Source organism: Natrix helvetica (genome assembly GCF_964273705.1).
Source record: "Natrix helvetica genome assembly, chromosome: 3".
NCBI lineage: Eukaryota > Metazoa > Chordata > Lepidosauria > Squamata > Natricidae > Natrix > Natrix helvetica.
Genome location: NC_138549.1, coordinates 37,173,593 through 37,195,251, shown reverse-complemented (window position 1 = coordinate 37,195,251; position 21,659 = coordinate 37,173,593). Strand labels below are relative to the sequence as shown.

At 38.8% G+C, this 21,659-nt stretch overlaps 1 protein-coding gene across 1 annotated transcript in view; it reads left to right on the top strand.

The window, feature by feature from the left end:
* The first annotated feature begins 296 nt into the window (after positions 1-296).
* TMEM131 (transmembrane protein 131) overlaps positions 297-21,659 on the top strand; it is a 93,446-nt gene continuing 72,083 nt past the window's right edge. The window contains exons 1-3 of the mRNA XM_081946768.1: positions 297-695; positions 10,307-10,368; positions 14,166-14,206. Of these exons, the coding sequence (XP_081802894.1) occupies positions 509-695; positions 10,307-10,368; positions 14,166-14,206 (290 nt within the window). The 5' untranslated portion in view covers positions 297-508. The remainder of the gene's footprint in view (positions 696-10,306; positions 10,369-14,165; positions 14,207-21,659) is intronic.

Below are 21,659 nucleotides of genomic sequence, written 5' to 3'. Positions count from 1 at the left end.
CCAACTGGAAACGCTATCTTTAAATAGAATAGCCAGGCTCTTACGAAACGAGGGAAATTTACTTCCGGAGCATGTCCTTTTTTGCAGCCATCTGCCCTTACTAAAGATGATGAAATGGTCCCAGCCCGTCCCTTGCCTGTGGAGTTCTTTGTAAAATACCGTATGGGTTAGTGCCTTGCCCTTATCCAAGATGGCAACTCTTCCGCTCCCATTTTTATTTTTTGGTGCGTCACCGGAGGGGCGGAGCCGATCTCGAAGCACGGCCTCCGGCCCTCCTTGCTTATTGGTGCGCGCGGAGCCGAGGGTGTGTCCGCGTGTGTCATGTGCGCGCGCCGAATGCTCGCGCCCTCGCCGCGGCTGCCTCCGGCACGCGCCCAACGACAGAGGGAGGAGTGAGCGAGCGAGCGAGCAAGAGACGCGGCAAAGAACCGCCTCGCGCACCCTACGGGCCAAAGAGGGGCCCGCAGACAGACGCGGAATTCTCAGGCGTTGAGGCGGCAAGAGCGTGATGGCGGCGAGGGCAACGACGGCGGCAGCAAGGCTGAAATGGGAAGCGACTCCGCGCTCCGCCGGGTCTTCCTCTCTTCCCGTGGCGACCGAGAGCCTAGCGTCGACGACGGCGGTCCCCTGGCTAGGAGTAGCGCTGCGGTTATTGGTCGCGCTGCTTCTCAACGCGGCCCGGGCCGACAAAGAAGGTGAGGAAGAAGCTGCCTATGGATATACCTCTTTCGGGGGCGTTTGTTACCCAAGCATCGTCCCCTTAGCTAGAGTGGCCCGGTGGGGTGGGGGAAATCCGAGGGACGCGGGCGATGCCTTCAGAGTCTCTCTCCCTCCTCCTTCCCCAGGTAGTTAAACATCCAGGATTTCAGCGGGTTTCTTCCTTTTTATTGCCTGGCCGTCCCTCTTGTTGGATGGTCCTGTGCAGTTGTTATCTGCGGGTGATCCCCAATGATTTCCGTAGCATCGCGTCAATGTTGTTAGCAGGAATACAACAAATACTGTTTCTACCCTCCCAAAGTTTCTGCATCTTGGGTGCCGCCGTTCCCTAAACCGCTTGCCTCTGCTTTTCACCCTTCTCGAAGGCCCCTTAACGATTTCTTCTCGGATATCCTTTACTTCATTTTCTTCTTCTTTCTTGGTGCTGCTGTAGTTCTCTCTCGTCCCCTCCCAGCCCGGGCTGCCAACTCACTGCCCGGCCCTGTTAGTTGCTCCACCCGGCTTGGGACCTGCCTCCCCTGGGCTTCGACTTTCCCCACTTTGTAGCCGGGCCGTAGTAGCTGAAGCTGTGCTTGTTTGGCAATAAAAATTGAAGTTGCCTTTTTAAAATTTTATTATTCTCTTGTGTTTTATACCGGCGATGGGAATGGAAGACCACTTGCTCTTTAACCTCTCGACTAAATTCTAAAAACTGAAACAGTTACTGCACCATTTACAGCCAACGTTAGACTTGGCTTGTTTGTTGAAAATTATTTTATGCTAAACTATTTCTTCAGGCCACCCTAAGCTTCCTTTACTTCACTGGATAGTTCTCCTTCCTGTCCCCCCAATGGAGGTATTTGTGAAAGTATAAATAGTGTAATACTTACTACCTTTGCTGCTTGGTTTATGATGGGTGGGAGTGATACCTGGTTATTGTAATGAAGCATGTATTCAGGTTGTGAAGAAATTTCTAAACTAAAGGGTATAGAAAGAGTCTTATCGTTTACACTTGGTCTTGGCTCTAGCGGTTGATGCCAATCAAAGATGAACATGAAATGAGGGAAATGTCCCCTCAAGCTTCCATTCCACAAGCGTATATTAACATGTTTGGACATTTGTGAGTTGGAACTTCTAATTTGTTTTAATGCTTATATTTTGCGGCTGCTTATGTATAAAATATAAATAATTATTTAAGGCTTTATCACAAATGGGGAAGAGTTTTGGCCCTGTTATCAGTGGGTTGTTTGTTTGTCAGCTGATTTTTTGCAGCTTTAAGCCAGGAGTTTTAGCCACAGAAAGTAAATCATAGCAGGTATTCTTGGAGAAGGAGCATATCAAACAAATTGCTACAAGTGAACATTTTTGTAATAATTGTATTTGATAACAATGTTTAATCACATTATGAAGATGAATCAAGATAAAATATTTAAAAATCTAATGAATAGTCTAAATTTTAACTTAGTCAGGGAAACTTTGATTAAGGAACTAGAATCTGTATTGACTACTGATTAAAATTTATCAGAAAATAAAATGTCCATTATATTTCTGTTTTCTGATTCTATAGCTGATTTTGCAGACTGGTTCTTGGCTTGTGAATAGCTTGTGTAGATTCTGTTTGAATAAGTTGCTGCTTCATTCTGTCTTAATAATGTGCCCTCATGCTGCCTTCATGCGTTGCCTGGAACTTGCAAAGTCAGCAGTTAACTCATTGTTAATTTCCTCCCTTCTGATTTATTTATTTATTTATTTATGTAAAGCATTTATATTTGCGCCCAATTCAAACATGAAATTTTGGGATGCATACAATAAAAAACAAATTAAAATATAAAATAATATATACAATCAGATATAAACAACTGGCAGCCAGGAACTCAGATGTATTGCCTTCTTTCTTTATAAGAGCTCTAATCAATCTTATCCAAATGCTCAAGGAAAGATCAGGTTTTCACTGCCTTTGTAAAGGCCTAAAGAACTGGGGCCCACCATAGGGTTGAGTGGAAATAACTAGAGGGCAAGCATTGCCCTGGGAATGATATCCCCCTTAGGTCTCATCAGATGACATTATTTTAAGAATGTACCTACTTCAAAGTGTGCCCACCATATGGGAGCATTTGGAATGGGTAGATGCCATTGGGAGAAAGTGGTGCTGCAAATAATCAGGCCCTTTGCCACTTAGAGTCTTAAGGGTGATAACCAGCTTCTTAAATCCCACCCAGAAGCCTATAGGACAGTGATGGCGAACCTGTGGCACGCGTGCCACAGGTGGCACGCGTAGCCATTTGTCAGGGCACGCGAGGCGCTGCCCTGTCAGCCGGCCAGCGCATATGCGCATGCTGGCCAGCTGAGTTCACCATTTTTAAAAGCCATTTTTTCGCCCTCCCCAGGCTCCAGAGGCTTTATAGGAGCCTGGGGAGGGCAAAAAGAGCCTCCCCCACCCCCTCGGAGGCCCCCCGGAGGCTTCAGGGACCATCCGGAGGCTTCCCTGAACGCTTAAAATGACCCTCCGAGCAAACCGGAAATGACTTCCGGTTTGCTCGGAGGGTCGTTTTAAACACTCCGAAGGCATCAGGGAAGCCTCCGGACCGTCCCTGAAGCCTTCGGAACGCTTAAAACAACCCTCTGAGCAAACTGAAAGTCATTTCCGGTTTGCTCGGAGGGTCATTTTAAGCGTTCCGAAGGCTTCAGGGAAGCCTCTGGACGGTCCCTGAAGCCTCCGGAGAGCCTCCGGAGGGGCGGGGGAGGCTCTTTTCGCCCTCCCAGGCTCCAGAGGCTTTATAGGAAAAGCATGTAAAAATGGGGGGGTCGCGTCTGTTGTGTGCGCATGCACACTGGGGGGGTCGCACATTGCATTATGGGTGCGACAGGCCTGCACACGACCCCCCTGCGCTCCCCCCACTTGTGGCACGCGAGCCAAAAAAGGTTCGCCATCGCTGCTATAGGAAGCTTTTATTTTAATTAATTGTAGCTTCTGGATAGTTTTCTGGGCAATCCTATATAGAGATTATTGTAGCAGACCAATGAGATGACTAAGGTATGAGTGACTGCAAGTGGAAATTGGCATGTTGGTATCCAAGATGAAGTTATGAAAATGCCTCTAGTAGTTTATAGTAGTTTCCAGGCATACTATTTGAAATTGATACTTTATTGTATCAAAAGCTAGCATATCATTGTTCAGAAGTCTTGACATGATATTTGAAATTTCATAGCTACTGAGAACAAATATTTCTACTTCTACATGTCCATTTGAATAGGTCTATGCTTACAGTAACTTCTGATATAGAAAGCAAGCTTTTTATTTAAGGCATTTTGGATCCTCTACTCTGCATTCTTTAATGAAATTTATAAGGCATTTCCATCAGTTGGCTTATTTCTTTAAAAAAAGATATAGAAGATATTCTTATTCTGGTACACTTTTTCAAGCTATCTGACTTTAACTGGATTGTTTGCTTATCAGAATCTATTTTGGTCTTGTGACTTGGAAATTCATTACTTTTAATTTTGAGTTGTAATGTTTGATATTGATAAATGTAAAGGCAATTAGACAATTACTTGCACGTTGATTTTGATTTTTAAATCAAATTTTAAATACAAGTTTTAGTAAAAGGGAAAAACATATTTAGAATTATATATCTTGAATTTGAATTATTTTAATATAAAGGTAAAGGATTCTCTATCCAGTCATGTCTGACTCTAAGGTATGGTGGTCATCTCCGCCAAGAGAGCCAGCATTGTCTGAAGACATTTTCTGTGGTCATTTGACCAGCATGGCTATACATCAAAGTTGCATGGAATGCTGTTATCGAAGTGGTACCCATTCATCTACTTGTGTTTGCATGCTTTTGAACTGCTAGGTTGACAGGAGGTGGGGCAGGAATGAGAGCTCATCCCATGCATGGCGCTTGGGTCTCAGATCCAGGCTGTCAGCCGGACAAGCTAGGCATCTTAACTGGTGAGCCATTGCACCCCTTCTTTTAATGTAGATAGACAAATTGAAAGGTATACTGATATTGCCTGTGACCCGACAAGAGATGGAGTACAAAGCAACTCGCATACCTCTGAAAATGTCAGTCACAACTGCTGGCAAGACAAGGAAAAAACCCTAGATCACAGCTATTCAGCCTGAAAACTCATCACTGTTTCAGACTAAAACATACTTTGAAAATTGCATTTAACTTTATTGATTAAACTACTAACAACATTAAGACGATAGTGGCAGGATGGACATTTATCTGCTTTGTCTGAATAACAGGTTGTATTACACTTGAAGGGAAGAAATCTGATTCAGTGATACATGTGTTGGTAACCTCAAGGCTACACTACTGCAATGTATATTTCATGCAACAGTTTTCAAAGATTGCCCAAAAATTGCAGTTGGTCCAGAATGCAGTGATAGAAGGCAAGTGTCATTTCTTGGAGATGACATATTGCTCCTATGTTGGAAGAATTCACTACTACCACCGTAGTTGCCTATACTCAAGTTTATTTAACTGTTCCTCATGGGATTTAGTTTCCAGTCCCTTGATAATCTTGGAAGCCATCTGAACAAGCTCTGGTTTGTTGAAGATTTTTTTTAGATGTCTATGCCCAGAATGGAATACTATCTTGACCTCATTTTGGGTAATGTCAAAATCCTAGGGTTTCACAAGAACCTGATCGGATTTCTTGGAAAGATAGTGTTAACTCAATTTTCTTCATTATAGCTTTATCATTTAATAAGTGGTCCAGGGTTTCTTTTTTTAAAAAAAACCACAACATTGTAAAACTTGAAAAAGTTTGAAAACCTCTGTATTAGTGGGTGGGTGGGTGAAGAGAGGAAATATTTTGGATTCCTGAATTGAAGAGCTAGGTGAGCTCCTAAATGGTCACTTCTAATTATTAAGATTCTATTAATTTATGCCTATGGTTCACTCTCAGGCTTGCCATAATTTAACTCATGATACAGATTCAGATGTCATTCGGGATATAATTGTATTTTAAACTGTGATTATGAAACTGAAAACAGATCCAGTTAGAATTCCAATTTAGATTGCATGTTAATTTGTTCATGTTTCCTCTCTCTTTCCTATTTTATCCTTTCAATAATACTGCTCATTCAGCATACTGTATTTTTGGGGGCATAAGATGCACCTTCCCCCCGGGAGGGTAAAAACTTTTTTTTTAAATTTACCTCTTCAAAATTTTGGTGCGTCTTATACTCCGGTGCATCTTATAGTCTGAAAAATACGGTAAGTACTTGATTGTGCATAGTTTTGTAGTTGATCTTTCTTATCAAACTGTTAATGTTTTATTGCCATTGCTGGGTATGGTATTACAGTATAACTACTGTTTCTTTTATAACTGGTCTAATAGTTAAGGCATCAGAATAGAAACCAGGTGACTGATTTCTAGTCCTGCCTTGGGCATGAAAGCCAACTGAGTGACTTTGGGCCAGTCATTCTCTCTCAGTCCAACCCACCTTACATGGGGTTGAGGGAAAATAAGAAGAGAAAGGAGTATTTGGTATGCTTCACAATTTAAATCCCACTTTGTTTACAAAAATACTAAATGTTAGATATAAATAAATAAAACTTATTTTGTTATACATCCCTGAAATTTATTTCTGGCTCCTTTTAAACCACTATTAAAAATTTAAATCATATCTATATTCAAGGACTGTATCCAAATTTTGTCTTTTAAACAATTCATTGTTTTTAAATTATAGATGAAATAATATACAATATTGTTTTTTATTTTATCAAAGTATATTAATCCAAAACCTATTTTACTCATGCAAAAACATTGATATAATTGTTTTTTAAATTCCATTTCTCTATGAATTGTTAATAAGATAACAGAAAAATGGGAAAACTGATATATCCATGCTAATTTACAGAAGGAAGAAATATAGCAAAAACAATGTAATGCAATTACTGTGGATTCTTCATCTTACCCATGTGTTTCTTTAATTGTTATTTAACAGCTGGGAACTGGCTCATAGATACACTCAAATATGTCTTTTGGTTGGTTGAGGACTTGTCTTGCTGTGAATACTGTATCTAGCTATTATACTGAAGTTTTTTGCATTGCCTGAGAAAGAATTATTCTCTTTGGATAAGTGTTTAAAGTCCACCTGTCCCCCAATCCTAACATTTATTGCTATTCTTCAGCTCTAAAATATTCTTAATAAGTTAGTCTTCCTTATGCACAGTTTTCCCAAACAACAGTATTTCCTCACTATGGCCCCTAATGGTTTATAGCAGGGGTATCAAATTTGTGTCATCACGGCGGCATCATGTGACATATCGGGACTTTCCCCCCCCTTCGCTAAACCAGGCGGGGGCAGGGCCAGCATGTGATGCATCTGGCCCATGGGTTTATAGGATTTCTTTCGACATCCTTGGTTTATAGGATTTCTTCTTCTACAATACAAAATAAACAATTAATGATGAGCAACAGAATAAGATACTGGACTAGCAACAGGGTTTTAAGACATGAATAGTTGTTATTTTAAGAATAGTTTGGTAGAACTTGAATGGATGATTGTTTGGACAGGTCTTTTAAGACAAGCTGATCTGCTTAAACAGCAAATGGAAGCCATGGCCTACTTTAACTAAAATGTCTTGATGACAGTAACTCATGCTCTAATCACCACTTGGTTGGATTGTTATAACATGCTCAAAGGGGCTACCTTTGGAGATACTGAGGATTGCAGCTGGTGTTAAATGCAATGGCTAGATTGCTAACTAGATAAGTTGGACAGGCAGGAATAATACCTATTTTGAAATTGCTGCATTAATTGCCAGTAGTTTCTAGGCTTAAAACAAAGTACAGGTTATTACCTTCAAAGGCATTTCTGGTGCAGCATCAGGATATATCAGGAAATGCCTTGGCAGAATTGAACCTGACTGTCTGATTAAGTCATTAAGAGAGGATATGTTGCAGGTCCCTCCTCTATATGATATGCATTATCAGGTGCAAGGCTTCTCAGTGGCATCACCCACTTTATGGAATACACTTCTCCCAGTAGAACACAAAACCCCAAATCTGCTGGCATTTCTTAAACAAGAAAAATAATTGGTTAGAGCATTTGTTCAGCCTTTAGATTTACGGATTTATGAAGTTTACTGATGGGTTTCTAGTTTTTTTTAATTGTCATATATACTGTATTTTTTGATGTATAAGACACACTTCTCCCCTCCCCCGCAAAAGTGGTGGAAATATCTGTGCATCTTATAGAACTAATGTTGCCAAAGCCCCACCCACCCGACGGCCCCTACACTGGCCTCTACCCTCCCAGCAATTTGCCTCCTTGCAGCAAACATCCTGGTCAGCTTCAGCATAGCCAGATTTAGCATGAGCAGCTGATTGGTGGTTGGATGAACCTCCCGGAACAGTGCCGATTAGCTGTTCCAGGCTGTGGGGATTGCCACCGCTCATAGTCACCATCTCCGTGCCCCCCATTTTTGGCCTCTGCATGCCCTGTTTTTGGCTTTCACACATTCCATTTTCTGCCTCCGTGCACCCCATTTTTGGCCTGTTCCAGGCAGCGGGAATAGGCACCGGTGGCAATCCCTGCCACATAGAACAGACCGAAAATGGGGCACTTGGAGGCCGAAAACGGGCATGGAGGTGGCAGTTATGGGCAGCAGCTGTGGGCGGTAGCGATCCCCGCAGCCTGTAGCAGCTGATAGGCGGTATTCCGGGAGGCTGATCCAACTGCGAATCAGCTGCTCATGCTAATTCACACTATGCTGAAGCTGACCAGGCTGTTTGCTGTTTGCTGCAAGGAGGCAAATTTCTGAGAGGCAGAGGCAGAATTTTTTTTCTTGTTTTCCTATCCAAAAGTTAGGTGCGTCTTACAGACCGGAGTATCTTATAGTCCAAAAAATATGGTAATTTACTACTTTATTAAATTTGTGCCATCCATCTCATAAGAGATTACTCTGGGCAGCTTACAAACATTAAAACTAGTACACATTGAAATAATAAAACAAAAAACAATAAATAATACTGATAAAAGATGGAGAGAAGGGGAACACAAAGGATACCTGATGAGGTCTCTTTTCCTGAAAAGCGCAAAATTCTTGACCGATGTAGTCTGCAGCATGCTCCATCTACTGACACAGGTTGGCCAATCCCAATGAGATGAGATGGTTCTTCAGCTAACCTGGTCTCATGGCTTGAATTGTAGCTGGAAACAAATAGTAGCCAATGCAACTTGCAGAACAGTGGTGTAACATGGGCCAACATAGGGGCCCCAAGAACTGCCTATGTGGCTGCATTATGCGCTAGTTGTAGCTTTCGAATACTGAATCCTGACAGGAAGGGGTCCAAATAATCAATTTCTTCCTCTGAAACTGCCAAGCAACCACCTTCTTTATCATATTCCTTAAAACGGGAAGGTTGGAAACTAGACAAAAATTGTCCAGACAAATGGGATGAAGAGCTGGGGTTTTCTAGGGGGGGAAAAACCAGGGCCTCCTTAAAAGACCACAGGAATGCAGTGAATGTCCCTTCCTTCAATGAGGAGGGCTAAATCTAATTGACAGGTTGATACACTGACATCATCCTGTTCACTTCCATCAAGATCAAACTGTTCCCATATAACTGGGTAAGGCCTATCCCCAGGCATATCACATATAGGAACGTCACACATAGCTTCCAACTGGGAATGAATCTCAACAACTCTGTCAGGTGTTGAAGAAATTCCTCTGGGCAACCCTGAAGATGATCATCTCAGCCCCCCTCTCCCAGGAAGGACTAGGTGATCCTGAACAAGGCTTCCGGGCAACATTCTGTGATTGCAATGGGTGGAGAAATAATGATGTCTTGCCACTCTTACCGCAACAAACTAGGCCTTAAAAGTCATTTCCAGTCAGAGTTATCCCTTATTTAGGTGTGTCTTAACCCTTTTCAAGACCCACAGCTCCTCTATGAACCATAGAGGGTGTGAATAGTCAAGAGAGATGGGTGGTGAGTGTGAATAGTCAAGAGAGATCGCGCAGGCACAATCCTGTTCAAAGCCTCCGATGCCCTTTGATTCCAAGACTTTATCAGAGTTTTGGCAGGACTGTGCAGTGAAGCCCTGGGATATTTTCCAGTCCCCCTGGAACCATTTGCTGGGGACAGATCACTCACATGGGTCCAGGAGGGAGGCAGCATAAGGGAATCTCAGGGACACCAAGGCGTGATCTGAACAGGACAAGGGAGAAGCCAACAGGTTTCACACACACCCCAGCTCATGTTGCCATTGCTCCGATATGAAAATTATATTTGGCCTGTGGTGACTATCCTGAATCGGATCTGAGATGATCTGAGATAGGCCCATGGCTGCCATTATAGTCATGAACACCTGGGCCACTTCTGAGATCAAACCCAGAAGTGGTCGATTAAACTGTCCCAGAACAATAAGCCTGGGGAACTCCGCTGCCAGCCCCAATATGGTCTCCAGCCGTTCAGACAGAGAAGTTGCTACGCAGCAGGAAGGCTGGTTACAATAGTTCCATTTTTGTTTTGCCTTTGTTGTACTGCACCCACAATTGATTAGAATTGAGCAAGTTTTAAATAAGGTAAAATAAATAGGTTACAAAGTTCACTTGAATGAAATTTTTGTTTCTTTTTCTTACAGCTTTTATCCAATCCGATAGCATAATAGAAGTCTTACGCTTTGATGAAGGAGGCTTATTACAGGTAAATATTTACTGTTAAATAGAATTATATAGTAACATTTCTTCAAATAGCCTGCTTTACTACTTGCATTATTTTCTTTAATAAAGAAAAAATAATGGTGGAACAACTGGTCAGACTTGATTTCCTTTTCAAATGGTCTCTTGCAAGTCTGCTGTGTTATTTTGCCAATAAGCATATTTCAGCAAGTGTTTTTTTTGATGTTGAGATAAAATTTTAAGTGACTAGCTGCATTTTTGGCGCAAGGTTTTTTTGGTGAACTCCCCAATTCCAAAATGATATTATGAAATATCTTTTTAATTAGTTACAGTGCTGAATTGAACTTATATAGCTTGTTTATTTTGACTTATTACTCAGCTAGCCATAGGTAAAACAAACCATAGCAAATTATGTCAAGTTACCTGATCTTTTTTAGTTTGTTTTGAGAGAGAATTGTTTTAAAAATTTGTATTTCACTTTTCATTTCAAATGATGCTATTATAAAAGAATTTACAGGTAGTCACTTACTTACAACAGGGGTGTCAAAGTCCGAGGGGCAGATCCGGCCTGCAGGGTGCTTAGATGTGGCCCGCGGGGCCGCCCTGGAAACAGCAAAGGACCAACCCGTGGGGCCTCTGCCAGTGAAAACAGAGGCCATTGCAGCTGAAAACACAGTTCACAAGGGCTGTGTGTGGCCCTCCCGGGCTATGTTTTCACTGGCAGAGGGTTGCAGGAGGACGTCACAACTGGAAATGGAGTTGGGGAGCCAGTTTTCGCTGGCAGAGTGCTCGGGCCGCCAAAGGAACCCCCGATATGAGTAATGTCAGTTGGCAATGCCCATTCTGGCCATGCCCCCCCAACCCCCCCCCCCAAGGTCAAACACAACCCAAATGCGGCCCTCAATGAAATCGAGTTTGACAACCCTGACTTACCACAACTCATTTAGTGATTGTTTGAAGTTACAATAGCACTGAAAAAAATGAGTTATGACCATTTTTCACAACCGTTGCAGCATTCTCATGCTCACATGATCATTTGCTTGCCAAATGACTCATTTTTATGACGGATGCAATATCCTAGGGTTACGTGACCTCCTGAAGTCTATGGAGAAGTTTTACTTAACCATTTTACTAATTTAAGAACTATAGTGATTCACTTAACAGTGGCAAGAAAAGACATAAAATATGCAAAACTCACTTAACAAATTTTTCACTTCGCAACAGAAATGTTGGGCTCAATTTTGGTCGTAAGTTGAGGACCACCTGTATTTGATTTCAAAATAGTTTTTAAAATTATTTTACCCTTGCTCATGAAAAGGAGATGATTCTTTTTTTATATTCAATGAGCGCATTTTTGACAAGACTTTATATAACTGTGTTATAGTTGTTTCTCCTTGAGCTTCTTCATTCTTCATTTACCATTTTTTGGAGTCTGTTTTCCATTTTCCCTTTCAGGCTGCCAGCTATGTGTTTTCTCCTGTCAGAAAACTAGCATTATGATGGATGAAGGAGGCTTGAGTCAATAGGGGGGGGGGAGTGTGTCTCACAGCATACAGGTAGTCCTCGAGTTAATTTAGTGACTGTTCAAAATTACAACGGCACTGAAAAAAGTGACTTATGACTGTTTTTAACACATACAACCAATGCAGCATCCCTGAGAATGTAGACGGAGCGATACACGCATCCCTCCGGGTCTCCATTTACAGTGGCAAAGGGCTTTCCTCAAAGCCTTTGCCACTGAGAATGGAGGCCTGGAGGGATGCATGGACCCCTCCCAGCCTCCGCTCTTGGCAGCAAAAGCTTTTTCCAACAACAGCAAAATGCTTTGCAAATGGAGGAAAGGCGTCATTGTTTGAGGCCTTCCCTCTGTTTGCAAAGCCTTTTACCACAGATCTCACCCAGGCCTCCATTTGCAGGACTATGTCGTAAGTATTTGGGAGTGGGTGGGTTATATTATAATTTTGAACGGTTGCTAAGTGAACTGTCATAACTCGATTACCTCTACTCAAAAAAGAATTTTTTATATGATAGAACAGCAAAATTAGTTAACACCATATTAATTCAAAGGAAAGGTGTCTTTTTTCCTGTAAAGCATAACCTTTGCAAAAAGGTTGGTTGTCTTATTTTCTCAGAATACTGGCAGATATTGAAAGGGAAAGTTTGTTTCTTTCTGACCATGAGTGAGGATTCTAGAAAAAATATTAGGGAATCCAGTGATTGAGTGTCTGTCCATGCATCTCCACAGAGTTTTTAGTCTTCACTTTCAATAGGGTAAAAACAAATTAAATGGCTTCCCTCTTCCTTCTGCTTATCTCTTACAACTTTCAAATAGCATAACCTTATTCAAATATTGCCAAAAGGTTCAAGCTGACTACTGTAACTCTAATATTAATGATAAGTCAGCCCCACCCTGGTAAAATATTAAGTCTTTTTATAATTCCTGACAAGCACTTTCCTCTACTTTCTCTTTCAGTTACCTCATTTTTATTTAATCAGTTCTCTTTCCCCTCAGGGCTGCTATCCTTTATAATTTCCTCCCCCCCCCCCCCCTTCTGCTAAGAAGGAAAGAAATTGGCTTCTAATTCCATACACAAACACACACACACACAAATCCATCAGTGGGTTTTAATGTCATATCATTAAAAATTATAATACTTATTTCATGGACATTACATATCCATTTTGTAATCAGGACATGATTATTAAACTTTAAGTATACTTGGTTAAAATAATCAAGTCAGTATAAAAAAGAAAACAGTGAAACTATAACTGATAAACACTGCATAAGCAATATTATAAATTATATGTAGATCATATGTCAGGTTAAAAAAATAAATTATAAAATCAAGAATTTTTTAAAGTGAAACAATTTATTTATAAAGTTTAGTCTATACTTGTTCCTAATACATACTCCTATGACACCCTCGTATGTAGGATGAGCATTGGTTCTTTTTTCTCCTATTTTTTAGGCAAAAACTTCTATTTTTATCCCAGTATTGCGGAGTTAACTTAAAATGGGTGAAGGGCCCGTTTATAGTGGTTATGTGCTTGCCTAGAAACCAGGAGACTTGAGTTCTAGTCCTGTCTTAAGCAGGAAAGCTGCCTGGGTAAATTTGGGCCAGTCACTCTTTGGCAGCCTAACCCACCTCACAGGACTGTTGTTTAAGGAAAAGAGGAGAAAGGAGTATTATGTATGTTCATCGCCTGGAGTTACTTAAAGGTAATAAAGGCAGGAAAAAAGTCTAATAAATAAATAGCTTTTGATGAGGAATTTTGTCAAAAGATTTTTAAAAATAAAAATGTGCAGCATTTATTGTTTATCTACAAGTTTATTAGTATGTTTGTGAGATTAGATATTCCCTAGTTACAAGTAGCTATTTACAATTGAGTGACCATTCAGTGACGGTTTGAAATTGTGCCAGGACTAAACAAAGGGATTTATGTACCCAAAGTTATAGCCACTGCAGTGTCACCGTAGTCACATGAACAAAATTCAGGCCGTTTTGGGATTAGTAACAATTCTCTGACCACGTGTGAGTTGGGGAGGTGCAGTGTGGGCCTAGGCCTGCACCAAGCTTTCCAGGGCCTCCCCTACCCCATGCTTTACTTAACAACTACAACATGGAGAACAGGGATTGTGGTCATCAAGTGAGGCAATCATTTTGGTGCCTTGTTTAACAACTGCAGGTTCCCTTTCAGTCGTAAGTTGAAGACTTCCTGTAATGGGATAGACAGCTGATATTCAGTTCTAAATAATTTGAATATTTAGAAGTAATTTCTTTAAAAAATGCTTTACAATTGAACTTTTCTATTCTTTTTTAGACTGAGACAGCTATTGGTCTCAATTCATATCAACAGAAAAGGTAAGTTGTTTGCTATAATAGAATATTTGATTTAGTTAAGCAGTTTTTTCAATATTTTTTGTAATTTGAATTATTTTGACAGTTTGGTAAATCTACCACATTGTCTCCAATTATTACTTTTTAAAATCCATTATGACAGTGGTGGCTAAGAATGCCTTTTATAAGTTTTGAATTGATGCTTCTGTGCAGACATATTGCAACATTGTTTGTAGGTGCTTTGGTAACCATTCACTTACTGCAATCATAGTAAGATGGACTACTTTTCAACATAGTTTCTAAACTTTAGTTCATCAAAATGAAAGTTTCAAAGTTTGTAATAGGTTTAACTAATTTAATCATATCACACGTGTTCTTTGTTAGTTGAATTAGCTGCCAGTAAATAATCTATTTCCAGGGGCTAAGAAAGGATTTGAATTCTAATTTTTAAAGTTCTGAATGGCTTACAGTTAGGATGTGCAGCTATTCAGAAGGGGAAAAGGTGCTTTGAAGGGTCTGTCAGCATTCCTCCTTAACGAATATCTCCCTTTTTTCAGCTCTCACTACAGGCACATAGTGCCAGGAAAATACATATTTGAATTAAGAAACTGAGAACAGGGTATTACATTGTGCAGCATTTCCTAAACACAAGTGAATTTCCTCTCAGAATCACAGAAATTATAAAATTAATCATGTTTTATTAGTAATTAAAAATGTACCTCATAGCAAGCAAGTTTTTCATTTTTTTAAAGTTATGTGTTCAGTGACATTGAACTAGCTAAAGAGCAAGGTACAAAGGAAAAACGTAACAAATTATAATTAAAAGACTTCAGATTAAATATGGCAAAATATTTTCTACACACATACATACACACAAATATTTTAATTATTTTTTTGCATAAAGTTATTTTTTTAACATGTCAAAATTTCATTTTCAATTAAGCGGTGTATTGTCGGTATAGTTTGAAAGATAGTAATAATGTTTACAACAATTTCATTACATTTATATTAATTCTATAGTAATAAGAATAGTAATCATATTTACTTCTCTATTTTAACAAATCTCCCTTATTTCATTAATGTTTTTGTTATATTTCCATGTTTCTGACTTCTGTTTTTGTTATCTAACCATTGATAAAATAAATCCCATATCATAAAATATTCAGTGTGTTCCTTTTCCTTAATTGCAAGTGTTAATCTATTTCTGCACGTTCTAATATTTTTTTTATCACATTTTCATCTGTAGGGATCTCTTCACTTTTCCATTGTTGTGCAAATACAATTCTGGCTGCAGTTAATACATGTAGGATCAAATATGTATTCCCCTTATTATAATTATCCGGTAGCACACCCAATAGAAACATTTCTGGTTTTAAATCAATATGTTGCTTTATAATTTTTTCCAACCATGTATGTATTTTTGTCCAATATTTTTTTGCTTTTGGGCATGTCCACCATATATGATAGTACAAACCAGGTATCTGATGGCATTTCCAACAGTCAACCGACATATCCTTAAACATCTTTGCCAATCTTGAGGGCGAGAAGTGCCATCTATAGAACATTTTATATAAATTTTCTTTATGCAGTTGACATCATTAATTTGTAATTCCTATCCAATAATTTCTGCCACTTATCTAACTATTGTTTTTAGCCCATACTGTCATTGTCTCCTTTACTTGTTCATCTTCCATTTTAATATTAATAGATAACTATACGTTTTCTCTATTAGTTTTTCATCTGTCCCTATTAGTATCTGATCTAGTTCTGTTAATTCTTTACAAAAACCATACATTTTAGCATCTTTCTCATCTCTAGATTGTATCTGCACTTGTGGCCACCATGCTATATCAATCCCTTAACCACGCAGTTCCTCTTTAGTTTGTATCTAGTAATATTTCCAGGATTAATAACATTTGGATGGATCAGTGCCTCTATTGTGGAGAGTTGTCTTGTCAAGAATTGGGTATTATTTCCTTGTATCCCTTACTCTACAAGGAATATGTTTTAGGACTACATTTTAATATTGAAGTTCTTAGGAGAAAAAGTCATGAGTTTGTCTCAGTACACTGTATCTACCTCCTATTCATGGAATGTGGGTAAAAGTGGAACAATAGAAAATACTCGTATCTCGGGTTTTAGATTTTGGCAGTGGTTTGTTCTCCGAGCTTGCCATTTAATTCCTGAACTTTTCATTGCCAGGCTAGATAACATCAGCGGGACTTTGGTAGAAATGTCTTGTCCTCGTCCTCTTTAGCTTATATATGTCTTGTATGCCGGTGTGGTCAGTTGGTTGTGTTATTGGCCGTTTGTGCTATGTTTAAATGCTGAGAAGCTAATTGAACATTAGGGTAGCTTGCAAGATACTTTCCAGTCTAGAGATCCTAGTCTGCATAGAGTGATGTAAGTATATTGTTTGCATGGCTACTCTATTTCAGATAGAACTGAGTTTTATTTATGTCTCCTGCAATGTGGCCAAAATGTGCCAAACTGAACCAGTGCTACAGTAGAAAAACAGATATTGAGAATGTGACTGAAAAATTGTTAAAATAGGACAATAGTTTACTTAGGAGTGACTACACAACTTGCTTAACATTTTGTATGAATACTGCATTTATAACTGACAATTGGAAGAATGTCATTATTGTTCCTCTACCCCAGGGGTGTCAAACTCTATTGCTTTGCGAGCTAGATCAACATTCTAGTTGTCCCTGGGGGAGGGGAAAGAGTCAGTGGGCGCATGCAAGTGCAGGAGCCTTTGGGCGTATGCGAGTGTAGGAGTCAGTGGGCGCATGCATGCGCAGGCCCCAACTCGCCATCCTGGCCACCTCCTGTGTGCATGCGCACATGCCTGTGCATGCATGCGGCCACTGACTCTGCATGAGTGCCTGCTGTGATAGAATGAGCCAGGCCAAAGCTTACTGGAGGGACAGCTGTGGATCCCCTGCTGCCGGACACCTCCCCCCATGCATAAACACCTGAAATGCTGGTAAGTGTGGTCATCCCGGAAACGGCAAGGGGCCAGGGTGCGTGCTCACAGGCCCGGCCCACGCCATGCTGGTGTGCGCACATGCACCTGCATCCTGTGCACACACGCACCTGCCGGGCTGGCATGAGCCGAGCCTGTGCGCCCGCTGCTTCCTGTACGAATGCATGCATGCCGGGATTGGGTGGGCCTCACCTAAGTGACGCTGGCCAGCCACTTACCATTTTCAGGATGACTGCATGGGCAAGATCTGACCACATCACAGGCCGGATCTGGCCCACAGGCCTTAAGTTTGACACCCCTGTCCTACACAGATAGATAGAGCAAATGTAAACATTAAGTATATTAGCTGTGTCTGGGGGAAAGCATATATATAAATTTTGTTTATATATATAAATGATGAAAACCTAGAGCATTAATTACACAGTGAAATTGAATTGAATTAATAGAATATTTGGCTCATCAAAGGAAGAGCTTTAACAATAAGTGATACAGGAAAGAAATTTTAACAAATGAAACTAAGTACAAGATTTTCTTTTTCCAATTCATGTAATTCATGGGGAAATAGTAAATAGCAGCTTGACAATGATCCTTATCAAATATGAGTACAAACAGAAGTGGTTGAATCTGTTACTTACCATCACGTCCCACATTAAGGTCTTAAAACTCCTAACAGACTTCCCCTGACAACGAAACCAAATATAACCTGAAATAATGAAAGAGATGACTCTCATTGGCTCATCACTCTTGCGAGAATGGAGTACGGGTCTGTGGAACTTGTATTTTCCAAAGTTGCTTGGATGCAATGTAGAAGAAATGAAAAAAATGTCCCATTGTGGAAGGGTTTACTAAAGCTGGATAAATAAAATAACATTTGTGCAAATGTTGCTAGGAAGGTAATGATAGTATGTGGTTTGTAACTTATTGAAAGGGGAATGGTGAAAAGTATAATTCTGTTCACTTTAGTGCATACAAATGAAAGTATATGAGAAGAAATTTTTTCAAGAACTTGAATCTGGTATGGTTTACTCAAGATATGTAAGTGGGGATGGGGACAAAAATGAATGGGTGATTAATGAGTACAATTGAGTAATGTAACAATAACATAATATTCATAATTGCATGCAGAAATGTGCAGTCACTATAAAATCTATTAGAGTGGTTTGGTCATATAGAAAGAAATCTGATAGCACATCCCATAATATTGTGCAGATGTAATGCTATAAAAACTTGCCTGTGCTATAAAAAAACTCAGATCAACAAAATATGCATTGTGTACAAACTGGTACAAATTGTGGTTAAAATAATTTACCAGTCCACTACACTAAAATATTTTAACAAAATAACTATTTCTGAAGCTTATATTTAAAAACTTGAACAAAATTTAAAACCAAAAAAGGAAGTTTAAACGAAGTCTCTTAAAAGACATACGGGCGCTTGCTAATTTCACTTCCTGTTTATTTTTGAAATGTCAGACTTGCAATTTTGAAAAAGGCATATGAACAGTTAACAATAAAAAAATCAACTGTGTTCAGTTACTTGATATTAGGGGACTCTAATACTCTGTCTTTTGCAACAAATAATATTTTACAGTTTGCATTTGTCTTCGTTACGTCATAATCACTAAGTATAAAAGTGTAAGTAAAATCAGATGATAGAATGGTTGGAATTGTTTCTTAAGTGCATTTGTAGGGAATTACTTTAGATTTACATATTTAATTGTAATTGCAATTGATCTAAGATTTTACACTTGCATTCCTATTATTCTCATACCAGGGAATACAATGGGGCTTATGCCTGAATGCTGAGAGATAACTATAGTCTAGTATAATATTTGTTTAATTTATATAGCTTCCCATCTCAACAAATTACTCTGGTTGGTGGACAGTAATTAAAATATCATCAAACATCACCTCCATACAAAATAAATATAATTGGTAATCATTCTTTTTAAAAAAAGAAAAAACAACTATCAATATAAATACACTCCGATTATAAAATAATTGCAGCAATCATGGCAGGAAGAATTAAACAGGTTTTAAATGAACGAATACACCCAGACCAAAAGAGATTTTTTACCTCACAGACACATTAGAAATAATACGAGAATCATCCTAGATATAATAGAGTACTACGAGGCGCATCCAGAAAAATAAATGATACTGGTTTTCCTTGATACACAAAAAGCATTTGACAACGTTATCTGGAAATTTATAATAACACTATTGGATGAGATGAAATTTGGAGAAAAATTTATAAAAATGATAGAAGGATTTTATAACAAATCAGACAGCCAAAGTTCTGATGAATGGAGAATTAACAGAGAAGATTGAAATAAAAAAAGAAGTCAGACAGGGATGCCCCCTCGCTCCTTTGCTGTTTATATTGACTTTGGAAATTTTATTAAATGAAATTCAGAAGGACCAGGGAATAAAAGGTTTAAGACTCAAAAATGAAGAATATAAGGCTCAAGCCTATGCCGATGACTTAGTATTTGTTTTAGAGGACCCATTAGAATCCAGTCTGAAATTAATTCAAAAATTAGAAGAATATGGCGAAGTGGCAGAACTAAAGATCAATAAAAGCAAAACAAAAATGATAACCAAGAACATGACAAAAAAGCAAGAAGAGGAACTGGCAGTAACAACCAGAATGCAAATAACTAAGAAAGTGAAATACTTGGGGATCTGGGTGTCGGCAAAATGTTCCACAATTAAAGATAATAACTATAATAAATTAGTGATACAAATAAAGAAAGAGTTAGAAAATTGGAAAAATATTCAACTATCACTCATGGGACGTATAGCGACAATTAAAATGAATATTTTACCAAGAATCTTATTCCTGTTGCAAGCCGCACCCATTAAAAAATTCTTTCAAGAATTAAACAAAATAACCGCTAGGTTTATTTGGCAGGGACGAAAAGCGAGGATTAAACTAAAGTCAATGCAAGACAGCAAGGAAAGGGGAGGTTTAGCATTACCAAATTGGGAGCTATACGCATCAGCAGTATCAATAACATGGGTGAAGGATTGGATAGAGCTAAAGAATAAAAGAATTTTGACCTTGGAAGGCCATGATTTGCAAGCAGGCTGGCATACATTCCTATGGGATGATAAAAATAAAACGCACAAATACTTTCAAAATCATTTAATTAGAAGAGCGTTATTGCAAAAATGGTTCAAAATAAAAAAAAAAACACTATGTGAAAATTCCGAATTGGCTATCACCGACAGAAAGGACGATCCATCCAAATTTTATAGATTTGAGCAAAATGCTAAGATATAGAGACTTAATTGATAGGGAAACTTAAAAACAATTGAAGAATTGGCAGAACAGAACATGAAAGTTGACTGGCTAACTTACCTTCAAATCAAAACTAAGTACAATAAAGATATCAAATTATATGACATTGAAACAGAACCACACGAATTGGATAAAATTATTCAAAGCTCAGATAGAAAGATGATAGGGAGAATATATAAATTTCTCTTGAAGTATAAAATGGAAGAGGAAATTGTGAAAGAACAAATGATAAAATGGGCGCAGAACTTTGGATATAATATTGAATTAGACAAATGGGAAAAATTTTGGGGAACAAACTTAAAAATGGCACTCTCAGTTGCATACAAGGAAAACCAATACAAAATGTTTTATAGGCACCTGGCACCAACAAGGTTAGCTAAAATATCAACAAATACCTCCCCAAAATGTTGGAAATGCGAATCGATACACGGAACGTATTACCATTTATGGTGGACCTGTGAGGAGGCTAAACATTTTTGGAAAAAGATCAAAAATTGGCTGGAGGCAATAACGGGGGTTAAAATAGAATGGAAACCTGAAATTTTTTTATTAGGAATAATGTCTGCGAAATACAAAAAAGAAATCCAGTATTTAATACTACATATAACTACAGCGGCAAGGATTGTTTTTGCCCAGAAATGGAAAAACAAACTAACTCCAAGTGAAGATGAAATAATAAGAAAGGTTATGGACTGTGCTGAAATGGACAAACTAACTAAAGAAATTCAGGGAAAAGAAGAATCAGAATTCTACCAGATATGGTATAAATGGTATAGGTGGATGGAGGAAAGAAACAAGAATCAATGAAGGAATGTAGCAAAACTCAAAAATAATAGTTACGAGTAAAATAAGAAAGTTAAGAATGGTGAAACTCAAATGAAATACAGTTGAATGGGAAATAATATAAGGTGAGCGCTATCGATTGATAACTGCTATTAGAAAGAACAGGAAGCTCCTGTTTGTATTGCATTATGTAAATGTGTTGTACGTCTAAGTTTTGTGTGTGTGTATTTTATATGTTTGTTAATAAAAAAATTATTTAAAAAATATAAATACACTACAAATGTTTCAATAAAACTAATTCATAGGCTCTAGCGAACATTCCGATAACTCCTGTTATATAATGTAAGATGTGTTTTAGTAGGGCTATGCAAAGCATGTAGAGGTGCTCCTCACTCAAATAGC